This window comes from Pseudonaja textilis, chromosome 2 (assembly GCF_049901715.1).
Source record: "Pseudonaja textilis isolate UNSWEBS1 chromosome 2, rPseTex1.2, whole genome shotgun sequence".
NCBI lineage: Eukaryota > Metazoa > Chordata > Lepidosauria > Squamata > Elapidae > Pseudonaja > Pseudonaja textilis.
In genome coordinates this window covers 72,004,886-72,027,545 of record NC_141991.1, presented here as the reverse complement: position 1 = coordinate 72,027,545, position 22,660 = coordinate 72,004,886, and the positions used below count along the sequence as shown (strand labels likewise).

The following is a 22,660-nucleotide window of genomic DNA, read 5'->3' as shown; positions in this document are numbered from 1 at the left end:
AGTCAAGAGGTTGGAGAGCTTTTGTAGCTATAACTTATCAACAGACAAATGAATAATGCCTTTCTTGCCCTGTATTTGTCATGGTCTTGTTGTTTAAAATCAGTTACCTAAATTCATCTTCATCATAATCTATTTAGGATATGAATTAGGCACATCCATCTCCTGAGATAGATATATGATACCATCAATTGTTATGTCTGGAAAGCTCTTATAGCTGGATCAGGACTCCTCCCTTGGACAAGGGGTTGAATAAGAAGATCTTTAAGGTTTCCAGCCCTATGAGTTTATGATTCATGGCATAGTGAGATGAGACTTTTAAATAAAAATAAAATTTCCACAATCCATTCCCCCTAATTAAACAATGAGCTATGAAGACTATTGATTATCTCCAATACCACCCATACTTCTTCTACTACACGTATAACATTTTAAAATTCTTTATTGCTTTTTATAAACAAATATTCACAATAAACTCTCACAGAGAAATTTAACTAAAGATATATAGTGCATTTAAAGTATGGCCCAGCCTTGTATTAAATAATTCCTCTTTTTGTCTGGTAATTATTTTATGTACACCCCAAAATGGACTCTATCACACATTCTTTTTCATACACAACTTTGCACAATATATGCATATATACTATATCCATAACATGAATAGTTCAAGGCAGTGATTTGTGGAATATATTCAAACAGATGTCGATGAAGTCAGCCCTTTTTAATTTCTCATTATTTCCTAAATAGGAATATAGTTTCTTGATAGTTTCTGGGAAATTATGAGTACCAGAAAAAAGATAGGGTCCATCAAACACCATCCATTAGTGCCCTTTCTGGATTAGTATGGAACCCTTGTATATTATTTCTTAATAGAAATAACAAATTCCTAGATAAAAGCCAATGCAACACACTCCTTTTATAAACTTTTGTGTTATTTCAGTCAGATGCTTCCCCCTGTCAATTACCAGTGACACAACTGCAGGATAGCCTGTCTTTAAAATCTCAGTTCTATTCTGGGAGTTTTTAAACCAATGAAAATCTTGGTTTTTAGGAATAAAAGCACTATTAAAAAATTCTGACTACTACTCAATAATGCTTTAGTTCCAATCTCTCTGATGTTTACAGCAAGAATCCACATTATCAATTTTGCTACCTTTACAATGCACAACCAATAAGTGCTTTCCATTGCATCATTACAATAAATGTAACCATTTTCAGAATGGGATACATGAACAAAACAGAATTGATGTAGTTTGCCACTTGCTTTTCAAGGAATCACTATGACTGAGAAAAACAATTTCTACCAGCACTCACTGAAAGCGCTTTCATATGTCCTGGTTTGCAATTCCATCTTTCTGTCCAGATACAATCCAACTTTATAAAACAGGGCTGGACCGTGGGCAGAACCATCCATGCTGTTTTTTAGCATAGTTACCCAGGAAGGAAAATGCTGCTGTTAAAATGGAAAGGTTGCACATTTCAGTAAAGTATACTTGAATTAAATGCCTTCTCCTTCAGGCACATTGAGAATGCAGATGCACTTGTTTTGTTTTAAAACATCACTTCTTCACAGCTTCCATAGTCACTCTCCACCATGTCAGAGCCCTCATAGTTAGAAGGCAATGCTGGCTGAGTTCTCACATTCGGTACAGGCCTGATTTCACAGTCTGCGTAGGAGGGCTGGGCCACACTAAGTCTCATGCTAACCCTCTTGTACCCATTGTCTGGATGGTAAAGTGGCCCTTCATTTTCCACCAACTGAGAAGGGTAGTAGCTGATTGCAGTGTATTCGTTCTGACACTGGGAAGCAGGTAGCTCAGCAGAACCAGGGGGTAAGAAGTCTTCCAGATTTTGATTGCTGTAACGAGGCGGAATAGGAGCCCGCTTGTTGTTTTGATCAAGTGGGAAAGGAAAGCCACCATAAAGGCCAGCTGGATCTGAGTCTACAGTAGGAGGAAGAGGTCGATGGCACGGGGAAGGTGGAAGGGGAGTTTCAATAACTTCATATTGATGATATTCTTGAGTGTCTGTTGACTGATATCTTGGTGGCCAGTAGGTTGTTTCTCCTGGATACACTGAAATAAAACCAGAAGCTTATGAGTATCTCTCAATAAATGTGTAGTCTGCAATAGCTACTATTATTTCACTGCATATTACCACATACTTTTTTCATAATTTGGAGCCTGAAGATCTGCCATGGGGAAACTTGTTTTCTTAAATATTATATAATTAAGAATCTGAAATATGTAAACTTGTAAAGTCTGCCAAGCATGGATAAAAATTATCTACTTGCAGAGAATACCTGACCAGGAGCTAAAACAATTTTTAAGGCCTAACGTGCTACTCTAGTTCTAATTTTCGAACAACACAGTACCTGGTTTGAGGGAATTCTTGACAAAGATTTTTCACTGCATGAATCAATCTTAGTGACAGAATTAGAGACAGGATAAACAAAATATATTGATAGATATTTTCAGAAGTGAATTACATGTTCTTGACCAATTCTCAGACCTATCAGGTTTTGTCAGCACTGAACAGTTATTTACTTATTTACTGTACAAATGCTGTTTCCAACAACTACTCATGCTCATTGTATCCTGCAATTCTACTATTTCTGCGGATACACAAAACATATTGAACTAGAGATGGCTCCAGAAACATTCTGACATCAGAACAGCAGCTTTGCGACTTGTGATCTCAAAACAAAATGTATATGTTTCAAGATCTTTATTTTGAGGGGGAAACAACCCATACATACTCAGAACAAAACATAACCACTTCATTTTCAGTGTTCTGATTGTTCTAAACCCAGCATCTGAATTGCTGTTTCTTTTCTTCAAAAGTTTTCTAAACTACCCAGTAGAAAACCAGGGTTCAGTCATATTCTTGTTGCTTTTAGTGTAGGCTTGCGTGGAGTAATGTGTGAATGTAGTATTCAAAAAAAGGCATCTGTTGCCAAACAAAAAGGAGACTGATCACTGCTGCATATATATTGGTGGTGATTTTGTTATTTATGCCGACCAGATAGTTTGAACTGGATTTAGTTCTTTTGACTATTGGATCCTTTCCAAGGTTTTAGAGTAATTTTAAGATAAATATACCTTTGCAATACATGTCCTGTTAAAAGTAATGTTATTTTCTGTAATTTATGTCTTGAGTAGCTGTTTATTTCTACTGTGTCCAGTTATTACTGTCATTTGCTGTGGGGGATTTAAGGTTGCTATGACCAGTTGTTGCAATTAAGAGTTTGTATGAGACGATTTCAGTATCTCATTTCAATTTCAGTAAATTGTATCATTTTGTGCACCACCATTTTAATTGACACTTAATATGATAATATCCCATATATTTATGTTTTTCCTTTTTCCTCATCTTAAAAGTTGTAATTCAGTACAAATTTAATGCATCTCTTATATATTTGAATGTTCTTTTATTCTATATATAGATTTTTTCCTCTGAATATGATTCTTGTTTCTAATTTTTTGATACTTATTACTTTCTGCTTTGCCCAAGGTCATACAGAAATGGTTTATGAAATTTCTTTTTCTGTTGTGTTTGATTGTACTAATCAGGTCTTTCTTTAACATGAACTTTCTTTAATATGAGGTGTATGCCCATTATTATAACTTTGATATTGACGAATATTGCTACTGGAAGATAACAGTCATAACTGTTCTATTTAGCTCCTTTAAAAATAGTTGAAAATTTTCAACTATCAAATCCTGGCTACATTTGTTTACTTAGAACTTACTTGATTCACTATGTCATATTGCTCTTGATGACTGATATGACATATTTTGCTAACTAGCTAGTATTTGTGTAACTACATTCAATATGTAGAGCAATAATACATTAACTGGAAAAGGAATTAAAATATATATATATTTATGTTTTAAATGTGACAAAACTGATACCACCATAACACAATACTGTTATGAAAAAGGAGAGCTGGAGACCCAAAACATAGGAATAACCAGTGTGGTTTTACAGCATAGAAAGAACATTACTTGGAAAGACCCAATGAAACAGAAGAAAGGGGGAAAGAGAAACAAAGATAAAACAAACCCATTTTTTCTCCAGTCCAGGAACTCTTCAATGTAGAGTCATTCTCAGTGTTAGATAATGGGGCAGCAGCTGGGAGATTGGGAGCCACACTGCACACAATGGCACCCCGTTGTTTCTGCACATTGCTTGAATGGAAGGTAGTGAATTCTGGCACAACAGAAGGCTTGGCTGGATCTAGAGCACTGAAATGGTTGTGATGACCATTATTGAGAATATTGAGTTCAATCGGTGGAAGACCTTGAGTGCCAACCCCAACACTTTTTGAGAATTCATTCTTGGAGAGCAGGTCTGGATCTTCTTTGGCCACTGGCTTGTGAGCTTTGACTTTGTGGCAGTAGCATTTGTAGATGGTTATAATAGCTATCACCAGGATGACTATACCTAACACCCCAGCAGAGATTTTGGCAATCACTTCAGGCTTCCAAATCTCACTGGATGGATTAATAGTTGTAATCCCAATTGTTTGGCTGCAGAATGGTCCCTGGAAGTGATCTGTACAGATGCAGCGAAGAAAACCCTCACTATTCACACAACGTCCTGAGTTCTTGCAAGGATTTTGCAAACATTTCTCAGCGACTTTTTCACACCTGTGATGGAAGACAGATTATAAAGGGATATCAGCAAGCAAATACCAGTAACTCTAGTTATGAAACTAAAAGCAGGAGTTTTAGAGAAAAGAAGGAGACATAAATATATTGCAGTTTTCTGCACATTTGTGAATTTGGTTCATTTGTCCAGTTCATTCCTTTACAATATATGAATGAGGTTGAGGAAAGAATTAGGAAGCAGAAATCAATACTGCCCTTGAGATATATAGAATTTTTCAATCCCTGTCAAGTTACCCCAGGTCCATAGAGTTTTTCCAAATTTCTTCCTCTGAAATAGAGTGACAGTTCTGGTCTCAGAAGAACAATATCCTAATGTTAGAAATCTGAATCCTCCTGAGAAAACCCACAAGGATGATTCCTGGGTCTGAATCATGGGTTGGGAAGTGGGAGAAAATTGAAATGCCAATCATGATCATATCTGCTCAACTGACAGAGACCTGTGGATCTCAACACATAGGACTGCTGTGTCAGTGAATCTGAATTTAAGTGGAAAGTTTAGAAAATATAACTACACGATCTTCAGAGCTTTGGGGTCATGCAGATATTAAAATATGATTGCTGATTTGTTCAAAACAGCCGGACCTCACCTAACTCCTCCATAAGATCCTGATATATTAGTGTGAACTTTGAGCAGAGAAGACAAACATAAAATATAGTATATTTAGAGGAGCATTTCTTATAAAACATTCATCTTCTTCTTCTTCTTTTCTTCAGCGTTTGTCTCATGCTCGGGCGAGGTCCGCTAATGTCCTTAAGTACTGCTTCCACACCTCTCTGTCTACCACGTATGTCGGGTCTGCCTTCGCGATCTCTAGATCGGCCTTGATCGTGTCCATCCAGCGTTGCTTAGGTCTACCACGCGGTCTCGCTCCTCCGACAGTCACCTTCATTGCAGATTTGATGATAGATTCTTCCTTGGCGCGGCTCACGTGGGCGAACCATCGTAGCGGGACTGCCTCATGACCGTGGAGATGGGCACGACGTTGAACCGTCTCGCACTTCTTCGCTCCTGACGCGATCGAGTAGGGTGAGGCCTACCGACCATCGGAGCATTCGCATCTCCATTACCTGGAGTCTGCTTTGACTTCTTTGGTCGCCGCCAGCACTCTGCGCCATATATGGCCACGGGCGCACCACAGAGTTATAAATTTTCACCTTCAGGCGCATCGGCATCTTCTTGTCACAGAGGACGCCCGTGACGGACTTCCATTTGCCCCACGCCTGCGTTGATCCTGGCTGCCACCTCAGTTTGTAGTAGGCCTTCTTCCCAAGAATAGTTCCCAGGTACTTGAAGGTGGAGGCGCGCTAGCTCCTGCCCGTTCACGTGGATGGAGCCTGTCATTTCATTGTCAGTGGTCAGGTATTCGGACTTCTTTAGGTTCAGCCGGAGCCCGAACTGCTCGAGGCGGTCGTGCCACTGTTGGGCTAGGTGCTCGAGTTCAGCCTTGCACAGGTTATAAAACATTCATCTATATAAACAGAATCCTAAAATCTCAAGTTAAAATTTGCATGCCATGTAAGAGACACGAAATCAGACAATCACAAAACAATGAAAGTCATGCCCTAGATGTTCACAACAGAAGCTCATTCAACAAAGCAATTAATTCTAAGTATTCATCGATATTGTATCTCTAGTCTTGATTATTGATACAATCACAACAGTTAATTTGTCTACATAGCAGTTCATTCATGCATTCAATCAATCTTTCTGTTGAAAGAATAAAAAGATAAGCAATTGGATCTCAATCATAATTGCCAAAAATGCTATAATATTTGAGATAAGGTGAGCAAAATCTTTAAAAAATGTTCTAAAGTTGGTTATTCATACATTCCTAAACAGACATGACAATTGCACTGTGGTATTCATTGTGTGATGAATATGTGCAATGCAGGATAATATAGGCATGTATTACAATGTTGCTGGAGTTTAGAAGGACAAAGGCAACATTGAGAGAATATTCTTACCTTTCCCCCCAATATCTCTCTGGGCAACGGCAAATATAGCCGCCTTTCTCAGAAAGTTCACATGTCCCTCCATGTAAGCAAGGATTTCCTTCACAAAAGCCATCAGCCACTTCACAGTGATCTCCAGAAAACTGTGTGGTGCAGGTGCAAACATGACCTAATGAAAATAGGTTAAATAAAAGCAAAAATAAATATATTTTTAAAAAGTGGGCAGCCATATACAAAATCAGCATATAATTCAGATAATGTTATGACAGTTATAACGATTAGGTGTATAGTTCCTCTTCACAAGGAATAACTTCTTTAATGCATTGAAATCTCCATTAAGAAGCTGAGGATATGATGTTTCCACTTAAACCACTTTGGTAACTACAATTACATGCACAACAATTGACACTGCAGGTAGCAACACTGATGTGAAAAGTATTGTAAATTCACAGGTACAGTTCAGCCATATGCTATTGACCTGAATATAAATCTGCATGGACTTGAATTTGCACCCCTTCTCTTGGTAAACATTCTTGTTTATGAAGGGCAGCTGAACTGAAAGAGGAGCTGAGCAAACAGGATTCTAATCTTGTCATTGTAGCTCTAGGAAAGCAAGAGGGATGTAGTCCACTTTGTGTTAGTTGCTTATTTGTCAAGACATGCCACTCAGTTGCAGTAGCAGGCTTTAAGAAAATGTAACAAAGTACACAACTGAACCCCAACCCTAGAGAAGATATTTCCAAGAGATTTATGGTAGACACTTTCTATTACCAGTATCAAAGTTACTTCCAGGTGACCAAGATAAAGGAAGAATATTAACAACAACAACAACAACAACAACAACAACAACAATAATAATAGTAAAATTAACATAGTCGAGAAAGTCCAGAAATATTTCACAAGAAAAGCTCTCCACTCCTCTACTCGTTGTAGAAGAGTTCTCCACTTCTCTACTCGTTACCTTATGCCACCAGACTCGAAATTCTAGATCTAGAAAACCTACAACTACGCTGCCTTCGGTCTGATCTAAGTATAGTATATAAAATCATACATTGCAATGTCCTACCTGTCAATGAATACTTCAGCTTCAACCATAACAATACAAGAGCAAATAATAGATACAAACTCAAGGTTAATCACACCAAACTTGATTGCAAAAAACACGACTTCAGCAACAGAGTGGTTAATGTCTGGAATACTCTACCTGACTCTGTGGTTTCTTCCAGAAACCCCAAAAACTTTAACCTTAGACTGTCTACTATTGACCTCACCTCTGTAGGGGGCGTGCATAAGCGCACCAACGTGCCTACCGTACCTGTCCTATTGTTTATTTATTTTTTCTTATATGTATCCATGTATTCATAACTATGTTTTTACTTATACTTATTATCTTGTAAGCAATTGACAAAGATAAATAAATAAATAAAAATAAAAATAAAAAAAATAAGAACTGTGCAGGCAGAGAAATTATTTACACAAAGATTCAGTGCAACTGAATTTCTTCCTCCCTTATTGAACACATTATTTTCACATTGCCATTTTTATTTAAAATTTTATTCACTCTGCTGGAAGCTCATGCAGTTATTTTCACCCATTTCCATAATGCTTCCATGCTTTATTTCCACCAGAATCACTCTGTTGTAAGTCAGTTTACAACAACAGTTCATTATAGTTAGAGCCTATCAGTTCCTTCATTAAGAGAAAATCCTGCAAATGGAAGTTTAAACATGTAGCTCACTGATACATAACGATGAAAATGAGAATATTCAACCTGCTCACTTTACCCATCCCTTCTCTTTATCCCCCAGAAATTCATGTCTTTTCAGAACACACAACTTTGGATTATAGAGGTTAACTAACTAGGAAGAGAAAGGAGAAGCGTCTGTGATCAGTTACCTAGATATTTCACAAGTCCTTGTAATTTCCCCAAGATGAGCTGCTCCAAACTACACTTACCTCCATTTTGTACCTCACTGCAGAGTCCGTCATTAAGGCAGGGGTTGCTGCTACAGGCACCACTGTGTGGACAGCACTGCCTAATGCTTGATTCTTCAACCACCCCTCTGGACCGTTTTTCTTTGGGCAGAACCACCAGATTTCTTCCATCCATAGTAATCATATTCAGGCAGCCCTTGAACCCACCAGTGATTCTCTGAGGCTGATGATGCTGTACTAGTCCTCCAATCAACAGATCTCTGGTGGAGTGGGAAATGCTACAGCTCTCTGGGAGATGGAGGGAGGCATTTCCCATGTCATCAACCAGCAAATGGATCGAATGGCTTTTCACTTCTAGAAAGACGGAATGCCACGTGCTGTCACTCACGAAACGGTGAGATGAAAGGTTCGCACTAAAGCCACTCCGACATCTGTATCCAAGATGAGGTACTCCGTTAACAAGCTGCATAAGATATAGAAAGCAGGTTTAAAATAAGCATTTTGTATTGCTTTAAATTGCAAAGGTCTAAGAATCTAAAGCATAATTTAGACTTTTTCCCCTGCATTGGCCAATTAAACAACAGCTTCATTTTGAAATATCTACTGAAATTTCCACATCTAACTGCTTTACTTGCATTACTGAGCAATTATCACTTCAAAATAATAATTCTTTGACATTGGACAATTTATACACTCCAAGTTATAAGTGTCCATCTAGATTTCAAATCGCTCCTACAATTTTTGATGAATCAAATCTTTGCTGCTCAAAGTTCGTTATTTCTTCCTGCTCCAATCCACTTAGTGAGGAACAAAAAAACTACATGAAGTAAAGTAACACTTTTTCTTCTGTCAGAAAATTTTAGGACCAGAATACATTGTTTTATTAATGGGATTAATAACACTGCAGGTAGTCCTAGACTTAAACTCATTTATTTGGTGACTATTCAAAGTTACAACAGCACCAGATTATGCTCTGAGAAAGATTTAGGCAAAAAATGACTTATGACTGGTCCTCACTCTTATGACTATTGCAGCATCCCCATAATCACTGATAAAAATTTGAGCACTTGGCAACCAGCATATATTGATGATGGATTGCAGTATCCCAGAGTCATGTGGTTGCCATTTGTGATCTTCCTAGCTGACTTCCAACAAGCAAAATCAATGGGGAAAGCTGGATTCATTTAATGACTGCACTTAACTGCAGTGATTCATTTAATTACCTCAGCAAAAAGGTTGTAAAACTGGGTGTGACTCATTTAACCAAGACCTAGTTTAGCAATAGAAATTCTGTGCCCAGTTGTGGTAGTAATTAGAGAAGTCTGTGCTACTTCATGGCAATGATATTAAAGACTATGTTTATGAAGTTTTTAGTGACACTGATTATGTACAGTACATTCTCTAATATATGTTATATACATATAAAAAAGATGGAATATATTTTCACCTTCGCTCTTGGTTCCTTTTTTAAGGGAGGAACAGAGCCGAATTCAAAGTGAAGTGATTTTCCTCTTTTTCTTTTCAGCTGCACTGGCACTTTCTATTTGTCACAAGGACATGCAGAAAAGATGGGGCTGTGCTATTGCATGTGAAGTACCATGCATGACAGCAGGACGCCTGACCCATCTGTCTCTGTCCCTGCCTATTATCTATTCAGAAATGAAGAAAATACGCTGACATTTATGAATACTTCTGGCCTTTGGATTTGAGTGAATCAAATGGCTTAACAATGATTCTATTCTCCTTCTAAAACTACAGAGGTTGCTGCCTATTCTGGAATGGCTTTTCCTTCACTGCAAGCAAGCAAGCTGGAGCAGCGGCAGGATTCCAACAGGAGAAAGCAGCTGATAGCTATTTTTTTCTCATGCCTGTCAGGTTGGAAACCATGAGCAGACCGTTCTCATTCTGTCTGAGAGAAAAGATTTTATATTTCTCCAAGCCTGCTTCAGAAAGAATCAGTGCTTCAGGGACTAGCCTAGAATAGGCACAAAATTGGGGCCTCTCCTCCCTTGGATTCCACTGATTCTTCTATCACAGAGTGAGTCATTTATCCATAAACAGAAGCATAGTGGATTAGTCAGGTCATGCAAAGAAAGACAGATAGGAAAAATGTTGAGAAAACCTACAGATAGTGTGGGACATATAGGGATCACCTATGAATGAATCTATGATAACCTCTTTATCTAGTGATCATACTGCAACACTTAGTAACAAATCCAGGAAGAAGTGAGATGTTTTACTAGTATTGTTCAAAAGAATGAAACAAATTAGGGTTCAATTACATAAAACTGTTCTGACAACACAATCCCTAATCCTTATGAACCAGAGTGTATATAGGGAAGAGCTTTCTCTATATCCCAGGAAGGAGGAATCTATACTTCCATATGATCTTCTGAGATGCCAATACTAAGGTATACAAAATTGCAACTTAAGTGCATAAACAGGTTCAAGGAAAGTGATTTAAAAGTAATTTACATTGAATTTATCTACTCAAATGTATTTATATCCTAGCTAGTGTTAGAATGCTGATCTATTTGTAAATGGCAAGTGTGCTTTAGCAGCAACAAAGAGGGAAAAAGAGTACTAAAATTCTGAAAACTAACCAATTATAAAATCTTACTTCTCTATCAAATTGTATTAAAATTGATGAGTCACCAACAAATAGAAAACTGTATCTGGAAGATGATGCCACCTAGTGTTCCTTTGGTAGATGGGCAGCCATATAAATAGCAATAAATAAAGGGGTATTTTTTACTTCTTGACAAGTGATTACTTCTGCACATTTCTTTGAATTGCACATGGATTTTAAACACACAGCCAAAAAAGAGGATGTTATGAGAAAGTATGTAATTAAGATTTCCCTGCATCTACCAAATGGTAATGGAAGATATTCAAAGATATTAATATGATTATATTTTAATCTCGTATCTTGTTTATAAACTCTCAGTGTTTACCTAAACTGTTCATGAAAAACTAAATGATGTAGCATGAGATTCAAAAATCATGTTAAATTCTGTGAAGTACTTTAAATCATATACCTATGGCATGATCTATCCATCCCTCTATTAATAGAGGAAAAGCTTTACGATCTGTGAATGAAACCATATTTTCCGATTATATTTTTTTTTATTGTTTACAAATATAAATATCAAACACATTGCAACCATTCTGGCATTACTCTGCCATACATTCAAGGATATTACTAAACCATTAACATTCATATTATTTGTACAATATTAATTTTTGTTACAGTTGTTTTATCTATGCTACTTGATTAAATCCTCTATCATATCACATTCTGAATACTATGATACTTGGAATAAGTTCTATCAATGGTTGCAAAAGAGAGATAGAGGCCGGAACAAAAAATAGTTAGGACAAATAGACCCAGAGAATGAAAGCATATTTTCCTTTAGGTCAATATGTAACATTGTTCCAGATCTCAATTGGATTAGATTGTAAACTTGGATGAGTATGTGAGTGGTTTAAAGGCTCTTGAATAATTAACTTGAAAGCAGAAAGTGTTATACTTAAGAGTTACCTCATTAGGCAGCCGATGAGATTTTGTTTTGTTTAGTACAAAATGCGTTGATCTTATTGACTCTATATTGTAGATCTTACATGTTTCATTTTACTAAGATTGTATGTGCTTTAACTTTCTTAAACTTGTACCCGGTCTTCTGTCATTATGGCTTTTGGCAATGCATAAAATAAGATTTATCTCATAATCTAAAAACACACCTTGCTACTATGAATCAACGAAAACATAGAAAGTAAAATATATTGTGATATAGAATGGTACCACTGATCAGGACAGACCTTCTAAGCAGAGATTGCCTTTCAAAAGACTCTAATATTAGATTTCCAATAATGCTCAGCACTGCCCCAGTTCCTTTATCATCATTGTATGGATATCTGAGCAAACTGGGAATTCTACTCTAATAAATAAATAGTCTCTACACAAACATTTCAGTGGAAATGAGAAAATGTGTGAAAACTGAGACATAGCCAAGGCAAACAAACTGCAACACAAATTATTTTTAGCCTTGGCTTAGAATACAAAATACGCAAAAGCAGATTGCAAATTGTCATCCACCTGGCTGAACAATGTTATTATCCAACTGGTTTCTCTCTTTATTTTTATATAACTTTTCTTAAGCATTGGATACCTACAAAGATCCCTGTGACTGCCTTTTCCAGTTACATATACATACATATATATATTTATTTATTTAATTACAGGCCCGTTACAGCATTCTTTCCACTGAATGCAGGAAGTATGGCTTTCAAATCACTACTATATCTAATTTCAAATGGATGAAACATACAAGAAAAAGATGCATTCTACTTGAGTAGCTTTGATATAGAATGTAGAGATGTTGGGCAATAACCTGTCGGGTTTTTTTTGCAAACATAGATTGACTGATTAAAAACAGGTATATCCCATACAGTTAATGCATTTACATGATTCAAGGTTGCTTGCAATTAATAAAAAAGAATAAAAATATAGCAATAACAGCCGACAATATTGCTTGCCAGATCTGAATTGCTCTGGTAAAAAACCTGGATTGACCATCAGATGATGGAATCAAATTTGTTTTCAGGATCTTTTTGCTGTCATCTAATGGATGTCCAAAGTTCGGAAGCCCAGTTCTAGTAGCCTAGTCAATACTAACAATTTAGATTCAAGGAGCAGAGACTGGCACAGCAGATCAAATCAACTATACTGGCAATTAACTTGGGAAATTTCAGTCTGACAAATGAACTGCCTGTCAAATTATGAACAGTGACAACAAAAAGAATTAACTGCTACTGTCTCCACTGTGCTGCTTCTCTCCCCAATATTTGTACATTTAACTTCTTTTTCATTTGCGTACCTCTATTAAATTTCATGTAATTATGATAATATATATCCTCCACTTCATCATCCTTCAAGTCATAAATAAAAATACTGAAGGACACCAAGAGGCATCAAACCCTGTGGAATCCCACCTAGTATCTCTTCCTTCCAATTCGATTCACGAGGTAAAGTTTGTAAGTCCCTTAATAGTTGTATCCTTCAACTTACACTTAAGCAAGCTTGCTGATCATGAAATAACCTTAGGAGTCCTTTGCTGAGATCAAATATATTATGCCCACAAATTACATTATGTTCCCACAATCTACTAATAAAATTCCCCTATAGATAAATGAGATAAGCTTATTCATTAGGTTTTTATTAGTTCATGCTAATGAGCAGGAGGCAAAGCATAATAATATTCAATAGTAGGCAATAATTCAACATTAATAACATAATGTTCAAGGTGCTTACAGAAGGGTTACTTCATCGTTTACTCAGAATGTTCCCAGTTGACAGGTTGACTGATCCTGCAGTTCTCTAAATCTTTGCAGTTGGTATAGCTGCTAAAACTCAATGAACTTCATTGCTGGAAATGCATATGTAAAAGGGTGGGGCAGAGGGACAAATGGCAAGACACAACCTTGTAATTTATATGCTTATGTCCTGTGTTGGGCCAGGTATTAAAGGGGTGGATTTGCATTGTAATGTCACTAAATGTCTCTAAAGGTGATATTCTACTGAGTTTAGGTTAGGATGCCTATGGCCAGAGTTAAAGCACTTTGATGGTGGTGATGTCATGCTTAACAGCAGGCATTTAAATATTAAGAAAAGGAATGGGAAGGGAAGAGAAGTGGGAGAAGAAAATACAAAGAAAGTACAGAATCAGCAAAGTGTAAATCAGAAGTGACCTTACTGGACAAGAGGATATTATTCAAGTTGAGAAAGAGAAGAAATCATTGAGGAAAGAACCCAAAATGCTAAAGTGTTGCTGGTGAAAACTACAACAGCAAATGCAGGTTGCCTTCCTACTGAGTCTAGATGAAGACACTGTGATCTAAACACACTGAAACAGAAATTGTTACACTATTTTCCTCCTGAAATTACATGCAACAAATGCCCTTATCCTCTTATCAAGCCCTTTACCGCCAAAGGTAAAATTATGTTAGATTAAGACATTTTATATCTTTTCCCTGTAACACATCTTACCTGTACCTATTTTATCAAGTATTTTCTACGTATTTATTGCATCATTTTAATTATTTTTACTGATCACGTATCTCCTGTACATCCAAATCGACTTTTGCTTCTCCAATTCAATTCATCCATTTGAAAGACACAAATTTCTACTGAGATAATGGTGGCAGCATTAGGTTCAAGGAATGTGTTTGTCCAGGAAACCAGATTAAGAGGAACTTACTGTATCTGCCAGAAACCCTTTTATTTGGCTAATTGCAATTTTATATATAAGTAAACATTCTTATCCAGAAGGCAAGGAAACCGTGCTGGTTTCAGTCTTGAGGAGTGGTTTTATGGCAAACGAAGAAAAGGCTGAATTGTACGATCAGAGGACAGATGAATCCTACCTGTAGAACAGCACTGTTGCTTCCATTGGTTGTAAGCAATATGGCATGAAGCTGGTGGGTTTGTAAATGGAAGTGCATCTGCCAATCCCGTTTGCCTTGATGGTGATACCATATGTAACTGTGCCCACTGAACCTCAAAGCTGTGCCTGACAATATATGCAAAGAAAGTTACAGGCTGAAAAAAGAACAGCTGCAAACAATTGCGCTTCACAGCTAATAAAATACATTAAAAACATGTTACTGTTCAAACTTATTTGTGTTGTTTGTTGATTAAAGGTATACAGCTTCTCATCTAACAGAAGAGAACAGCAAACAACAATCAAAACTGCATTATAATTAAAAAAATATATTAAAACAATGTTAAGGCTGTGATAAAACTTGTAGCTATTAATCATACCATGCTGGCTCCATCCATATCCTGGCCCCATTGCTTGAAGGAAAAGCCAGAATTTCACTGTCTGAAGCCAGCAAAATAAAGGCCATCTGTATTTCTTGGGGAGGCTAGTCTATAAGGCATCTGCCATATCATAGCACACTTCTGAGACACCATCAGGCAGAACTACTTCAGTAAGGAGACTGGGTGCTTAAACATCATACCAAATTTAGGAATCATCAGGGATAGGTAGTGTCATATATAACCTGGACTTGTGACATGTAGGGCTGTAAAAGATAATGGCCAGCATCTTGAATTGTGCTCAGAACTCTACTGGGAGCCTGTGCAGTTCACATAACAATAGTGTTACGTGGGCATTCCATTGTGTGCCCACTATTGCATGCGCCCCTGCATTCTGGACCAGCTGAAGCTTCCAAATGCTCTTCTACAGCATCCCCACATAGAGCATTTTGCAATAGACCAATAGGGAGATGACTAAGGCTTGAACAACACAAGTAGTATCTCCCAACCTAGAAAAGAGTTCAGATGCTGCACAAGATGTATTTGTCCAAAGGTTCTTTGGGAGGGAGGATGGAGAGATCGTTCCGCAATAATGGACTAATTATGTTTGGCACGGAAATTCTTCTCTGGCTTAGAAAGAGCCTGATATCTCTTAGAGGCACTGAATAAATGACATTTCCCAACAAATATGTCATGCTTTGCTGCTCTGCCAGATGTCAGAGAAGGAGCTTTTTTCCATACCTATCTATTCCATTATTGGTGGAATCAAGATTAATGTGCAGGATAGAGTTAATTTTGAAGGTCATGAGATAGGACAAAAGACAGTAAAACTTACTAAGATACCACTGGGAATTCTATAGGGTTAAATCTATATTTGTAATAAATTAGCTATTTTCTCAGATTTGGGAAGCATTTTTTTCCCCTAAACTCAGTTTTGAACCTTAGTGGGAAATTTTTTTTCCAACTTCACAGGCAAGTATCTACATGGTCTAGCAATCTGAACAAAATGCAGTAAAATGCCAGAGTTCAGAATTAAAACATTCCAGACATTGTACCATAACAAGCACTGCCAGAGAACATTGCAATATCTGTTTTACAAAGTAGGGGAAATGATGATCTTAAACAGCAATATTTTCTCACCATTGCAAGAGCAGATCTGTTCCAAACTGTGCCGAGGAGTGAGCACACTGAATCGGGCAGAACTATATGTGAACACTGTGCCTGGATCAAGTTGAAAGGTTTCTTTGCAAGTGCGTTGAATGATACAGTTGACTTCATGGCATGGGACATAGGTCACTTTCTTTACTCGCAGCCCAACTCGCTGGTCCATTTCTTCAGTCGACTGAGAAATCCGGGTAGCAATGAAGCTGGGCTTATAGAGCGAATATTGGGGTTCTCCAACTGCCAACAGAAGATCTACCCCATTAGAAGCCTCTGAAGGTTGCAAGCTAGCCATGTGGACATTCTGTCGCTTTGTCTCTAAGATATTCCCCAGAAACCGCTGCAGGTTGCGCCAATGGTCACTTATAAATTCTTCTGGGTTAAGATGACGGAAATGCAGTGTCACAGCTTTATCAAGGGCATCCTGGCTGAAGGACCATACATGAACCTGGACTCTGGTTATGGTTGAAAAGGTTCCATCACTCACACTTACATTCAGAGAATAGTGGCCATGTTGGAGACCTTCGGTTGCAATTATTTTTCCATCTGAAAGTCCCACAGAGAATTGTTTCTTTTCAGGGACTACTGACACAAAGCTGTACAATAGAGTATCATGGGGATCTCGATCAGTGGCATGAATTTTGCCAAGAACTCCACCTCGGAAGGTTCTTTCATTGGTTGTGATGAAGATCTCGAGAGGAAGTGCGGAAGGAGGGTACTGGCTTTGTTGTATCACGTAGATGCTTATAAATGCTGAAGAAGAAAGAGGAGGGCGACCACTATCAACAACCTATTGGACAAAATTAGAAAAATCTTTATTACCACCAGAACTTACATACTTTTCTTGTATATCTGATCTGCTTACTTAAGCCACAAGGCAAGAAATCCAATCCTGCTGGCTGCCTGCAATTTGGCAGTTTGAATCTCACCAGGCTCAAGGCTGATTCAGCCTTCCATCCTTCCGAGGTCAGTAAAATGAGGACTCAGATTGTGGGTGCAATATGCGGACTATGTAAAATGCTTAAAGAGTAAAAAGCTCTATGAAGCAGCATATAAGTCTAATTGCTATTGCTATTTAGGCCAATAGCCATTTCTTCCATCAGCCAACAAAATGTCTTTCTTGTTATTATTCTCAAGAAACATCTATTTCAATACAACAGCTACGACAGCTCTCCTTGCATATTTTAAGTACTAGCAGGAAAGAAGTCTAACTTAGGCAGTAAACTGGATATATAAAATGCTGAAAAGATACCAGTTGCATTTTTGAATGATTACAGTGAGATCCAATGAAAATATCTTTGGGAATTAAGGGACACAATGCCCCTTCTGCAAAATACACTTATGAGCTTTCATATTCTGTTGACTTCATTTTTAAATATTATTGGTCTCTATATGTTTCAACAACATTCCAGAGGGTCTGTAATGAAATCCAATTTTGATAGATTCTACAGGCATTATATAAGACTGGGTTTGTTTGTTTTTTAGAAAATTGTCAAAACTTATACTTGGATTCTAGTATTTTATTTCTGAAAAGAGGCTGGGATTTTCTTTTGATACAGAGTTTCACTGTACAAGCCGGTGGTATTTGGTGAACAGTAGTCTATAGTAGTGAACAGATGTTCCCTGAACTATTCTTTTCCATAATGGCTGACTAATTTGGCAGCCCCTTATCTACCTTTCCTTGGTCACTCCTTGTCAAAAAAAAAAAAGATCCAATGACCTTCTTCCTATTAAGTTTCAAGTTGATCCAGGTATACATCTACCTGGACTTGCAGAAGATATTGTTCCTTTGTTCTTCTGTTCAAGGTAGATGATGTCACTAACACTCCGGCCTGGTTAATCTGGAATGCCTTTCCTTCATTTCCCTCAACAATTTGAAAATTGTATGGTGGTCCATTCTCTGGGGAATCTCTGTCACTCACAATTAGCTCGAGAACACTGGTGCCAATTGGAGAGTTCTCCTGAAATGTTAGTGGGAGAAAAGCAGATTAATTAGAAAAAAGAAATCAGTCTCCCTTGTTTTGGAGGAAAAGCGAGAGAAGACAGAATGATTAAAAAGATACAAACAGAAGAAAGGTCTGTAAATTAATCTAAAGATCATTATTATGTGCATAATAAACATGTCCCAAACATGTTTATTTCGTACTTATTTGAATGTTAAGGGACTATGGTAACTTGTCTACTATTGCTATAAGATATCTGCTGATCACAAGTGCACATTCCTGTCTATAAATCCAATCAAATTCAATGGCTATATGTAGCAACCTTTAAATGAATGAAACAATGGGATTGCAACTGACTGATTTCTTCCTGCTACTAAGTTTCTGCTATCTCTGGGTCTTTGGCAACCCTATGATTAACTTGGCAACTTTCAAGATTATCTCTGTAAAAGACTAATTGGGTAAGGTTGGTCTCTGTGAATGATTAGCTTACCTGAACTGCAACACTGTAATTGAGCTGAAAAAACCTAGGTGGGTTGTCATTAACATCAGACACATGAATGAGTACGATGGTGTCACTGGAAAGAGCTGTCTCTCCATTGTCCATGGCTTGGATTTTGAGAGAATAGCTGGCTATCTAAAAAATATAACATATTTGGAAAATTTATAACTCCAACAACTATTAACCCAGTGATTCTCAAACTTGGCAACTTTAAGATTTGTGAACTTCAAATTCCAGATTTTGCCAAGTTTGAGAAACAGCATGTTAACCAAACAGTGATGATTAAATAAGGCATTCCAGTTTTTAATACAGATGGTTAGTTTCTTCTGACCTCCCCCCAAATTCCACCACACAAATAATGAGAATTTATTACATGACATCTTTCGTACCCATAACTCATTGATCAACTCCAATAATGGATTCTAAATAAAGAAAACAGTTGTACTTTTGTTTTCTAATCAAGGCACTTCTCAAATGGAGAAGTAATGCACCAAATCAATAAACTCATGCCTGCGTCCGTCTATTAACAAATATCACTCCTTGCCATGTATTAGGGCTGTGCAAAGCAATTAAAAGGGTTCTTTGCAATGTGCAGAAATTGCTGAGATGACTGTGCACACACTCAGATGTAGAGGGAGCTGTGAGCAGTTTTTAAATCAACTGTGTGAGACAACTATAAAGATTCTTTGGATCTTTTTCAAATGTTTGCACAGCCCCACTGAACAGCACTTCCTATCATTTTAGAGCTGCATCTGGAATCTTTCTAAGGTCAAAAAATGGTAAGTAGGTTTTTCTTGGTTCTTATATGTCAGGAGAGGGGCATTATGAATTTCTCTTGCAACACGTCTTGTGGAGATATGACTCAGAGATTTTATTTTCAGTATCAAAGGGAATCATGTTACTCACTTCTTCTCTATCCAAGTGTTTGGCAGTATAGATTTCTCCAGCTTTGGGATCAATCATGAAATGACTTAATGGATTTCCTTCCACAATAGAATATGTGATTTGATTGTTCATCAAGCCATCCTTATCATTCGCTAAAACCTGTCAAAAGGATAAAAATGCAGTAATAACAACAAACACAGACAGTCCTCTTTGTAGGCACAATATCATTGACTGTGCCAGTTCCAACTTTTTATAGAAGATATTAATTTTGGGATTGATTATTAATGTAATCAATGTTTGGCTTTTCTACACTGATTTGATATCTTCCTTTCCTTTCCTTTCCTTTCCTTTCCTTTCCTTTCCTTTCCTTTCCTTTCCTTTCCTTTCCTTCCTTTCCTTCCTTCCTTCCTTCCCTTCCCTTCCCTTCCCTTCCTCCTCCCTCTAATATCAAACTCCTAGTAGCCTTGTCTGACTATAGTAGCCTTGTTTCTAGTAGCCTTGTCTGACTATAGAAAAGACGAGAGATAGCCAATTTGACTTCAACAATGCCATTCTATTTTTGTCTTTACCATTTCCCTGTTAACAGGAGTCAACTCCTATTATTCATAGTTCTTCCAAGATAGCAAAACACAAAATGAGAGCAGGAGAAATGAGTTTGCAGCATGGGCCTGGCTTGGACAACCTATAGTCCCAAAGCCATAAACAGACATAGGAACTATAGAGTAAGGGGAGTGGGAGTGCCAGTGATAAAATATATATAATGATGACATGAAGCAAGCTCTGCCTCTTATGCCCTTGCCTGCAGTATTGCAATAAAAATAACTATGAAAAGTTGGAAGTTGCATCATAATGTTATGGTGTATGTTTCATCATTTTGGCATGGCTTTAGTCAGGAAAAGATTGCCTGGGCAAGCAGACCCTGAAGCTTTTTTTCAGGTCCCTGGATTCCACTGTTAATGATGGTGCAACAATTAGTAGGGTAGATTCCTGTCATTTTGAGCAAAAACAATACAAACTACAGTGCAAGCTATGAAGTAGGAATAATTGTAACTTCTAATAGCAATAGGTCTTCCTGAAGATCCCTCAAAAATCCAGATAGAAAAACACAAAAGGCAGACCCCTGTGCAACACTGTAAAATGTGGCTTGCATCCCACAGAATGTTGTCCACCCTGATTGTGATTATGTCTCACCGTGAACACTATTTCACCAATGGCTGCATCCTCACTGATGTTGGCAATATAGAGATCTTGGCCAAATTCTGGCACATGATCATTTATGTCTGTGACATTGATCAAAATCATTGTGACATCACTGAAAGATGTAGAAGTTTTTCGTATACCCTCGATGGTTAAATAATATTCATGGGCAACTTCAAAATCCAGAGTTCCATTAATGTACAGGATGCCTACGAATAAAGATAGAATTAAACACACACACACACACACACACACAAACACAAAGTAAAACAGCCGAAACTCTTATGCAAACTGGCTACTTTGAAATTTTTTAACCATTCAAAACAATCAAGCAACCCAAACTTGAAGGTCATTGGGTGCCATCTAGTGGTAATAGGATTGCCACATGAACTGCTTTATGGGCACATCAACTTATCTCAGATAAATCAATATTTTTAATTAGAAATTTCAACATTTATTGAGTTTTGAGTAGGAACATTAAAAAGTAAATACAAGGAAGGAAGAATAGCTTTGACATTTCTCTAAATTCCTTCTCTGTCTGAAATCTTAATATGTTCATAATTAAATTAGTAAAGAAATAGAACAGGGATAAAATCAATCTTGTTATAAGAAAGCAATTGGTAGACTGGATTATTTGCTGAACAAAGAACTCACCAGTGCTTGAATGGAGCCTGAACTTCCCAAGATAATTTCCGCTTGTGATTTCATATCTAATCTCCGTGTTTGCAACAGTACTTCTTGTCAAGGTAGATAGATTCAAAACTTCTGTCCCAACAGCCACATTCTCCTTTACCTCAATTAAATATTCTGTGCTGAGAAATACTGGCAGATATTCTTTTAGATCCACAACTGAGACAGTCACAGTAGTAAAGGAAGAGAGGGACTGTGGAACCCCCCTGTCCTCGGCCAACACAGTCAACTCCAGAACTGAAGGGGATTCCTTAAGAGGCTTCTCTAGAAGGATTACACCAGTTACCTCATTGACTGAAAAATGGCCATTAGCTGACTCAGCAAGGTGATATCTCACCTCACTATTGAGACCTGGAAAATATCAAATGAGAAACGTCATGCAAGAATTCACTTGATTCGGGAATTATTCTTTTAGAAACAGGATGAACGGAAGGGAAACTAGTACCTGTCATGACTTATGTTTTTATTTTTTTAAACAATATCTCCAAAGTTAAAGTACAAAAGAAAAAAAAAGAAGGCATCAACTACAAACAAAAAATGACCCCCCCCCTCAACTGAACAAAGTACAATAATAAAAAAGTGTGTGGAACAAATAACAAATATACCATTAACATTCAACATACAATGTCCACCCTGATTGAATGTTGAAAAATATATCTCAAATACATGATACATTCTATCTCCTCTTACATAACAGGTCTACAACTAGTTATTATTTCCCAATCTTTTATTTATTATAAAATACTATGTTACATATAAAGATGTCACCAATGTGGAAATCTGTTGTGAATCTATCAAGCTGACCCAGCGTCTATTCACTTAAAAGAAAAAGTTAATAGGTAACCTCAAAAACAAAAATATGTATCTCCTTTAAGCATTGAAAACAACCACACATGATTTAAGATTTGGG

The 22,660-nt window shown here is 37.2% G+C and overlaps 1 protein-coding gene across 1 annotated transcript in view; it reads right to left on the bottom strand.

Annotated features, from left to right (window-relative positions):
- Positions 1-423: 423 nt before the first annotated feature.
- Positions 424-22,660, bottom strand: part of FAT2 (FAT atypical cadherin 2) — an 88,411-nt gene continuing 66,174 nt past the window's right edge. The window contains exons 14-24 of the mRNA XM_026696631.2: positions 21,715-22,101; positions 21,055-21,269; positions 19,885-20,022; positions 18,970-19,113; positions 18,300-18,497; positions 16,516-17,326; positions 14,982-15,127; positions 8,580-9,021; positions 6,636-6,792; positions 4,063-4,649; positions 424-2,072 (exon numbers count right to left, since the gene is read on the bottom strand). Coding sequence (XP_026552416.2) covers positions 1,549-2,072; positions 4,063-4,649; positions 6,636-6,792; positions 8,580-9,021; positions 14,982-15,127; positions 16,516-17,326; positions 18,300-18,497; positions 18,970-19,113; positions 19,885-20,022; positions 21,055-21,269; positions 21,715-22,101 — 3,749 coding nt within the window. The 3' untranslated portion in view covers positions 424-1,548. The remainder of the gene's footprint in view (positions 2,073-4,062; positions 4,650-6,635; positions 6,793-8,579; positions 9,022-14,981; positions 15,128-16,515; positions 17,327-18,299; positions 18,498-18,969; positions 19,114-19,884; positions 20,023-21,054; positions 21,270-21,714; positions 22,102-22,660) is intronic.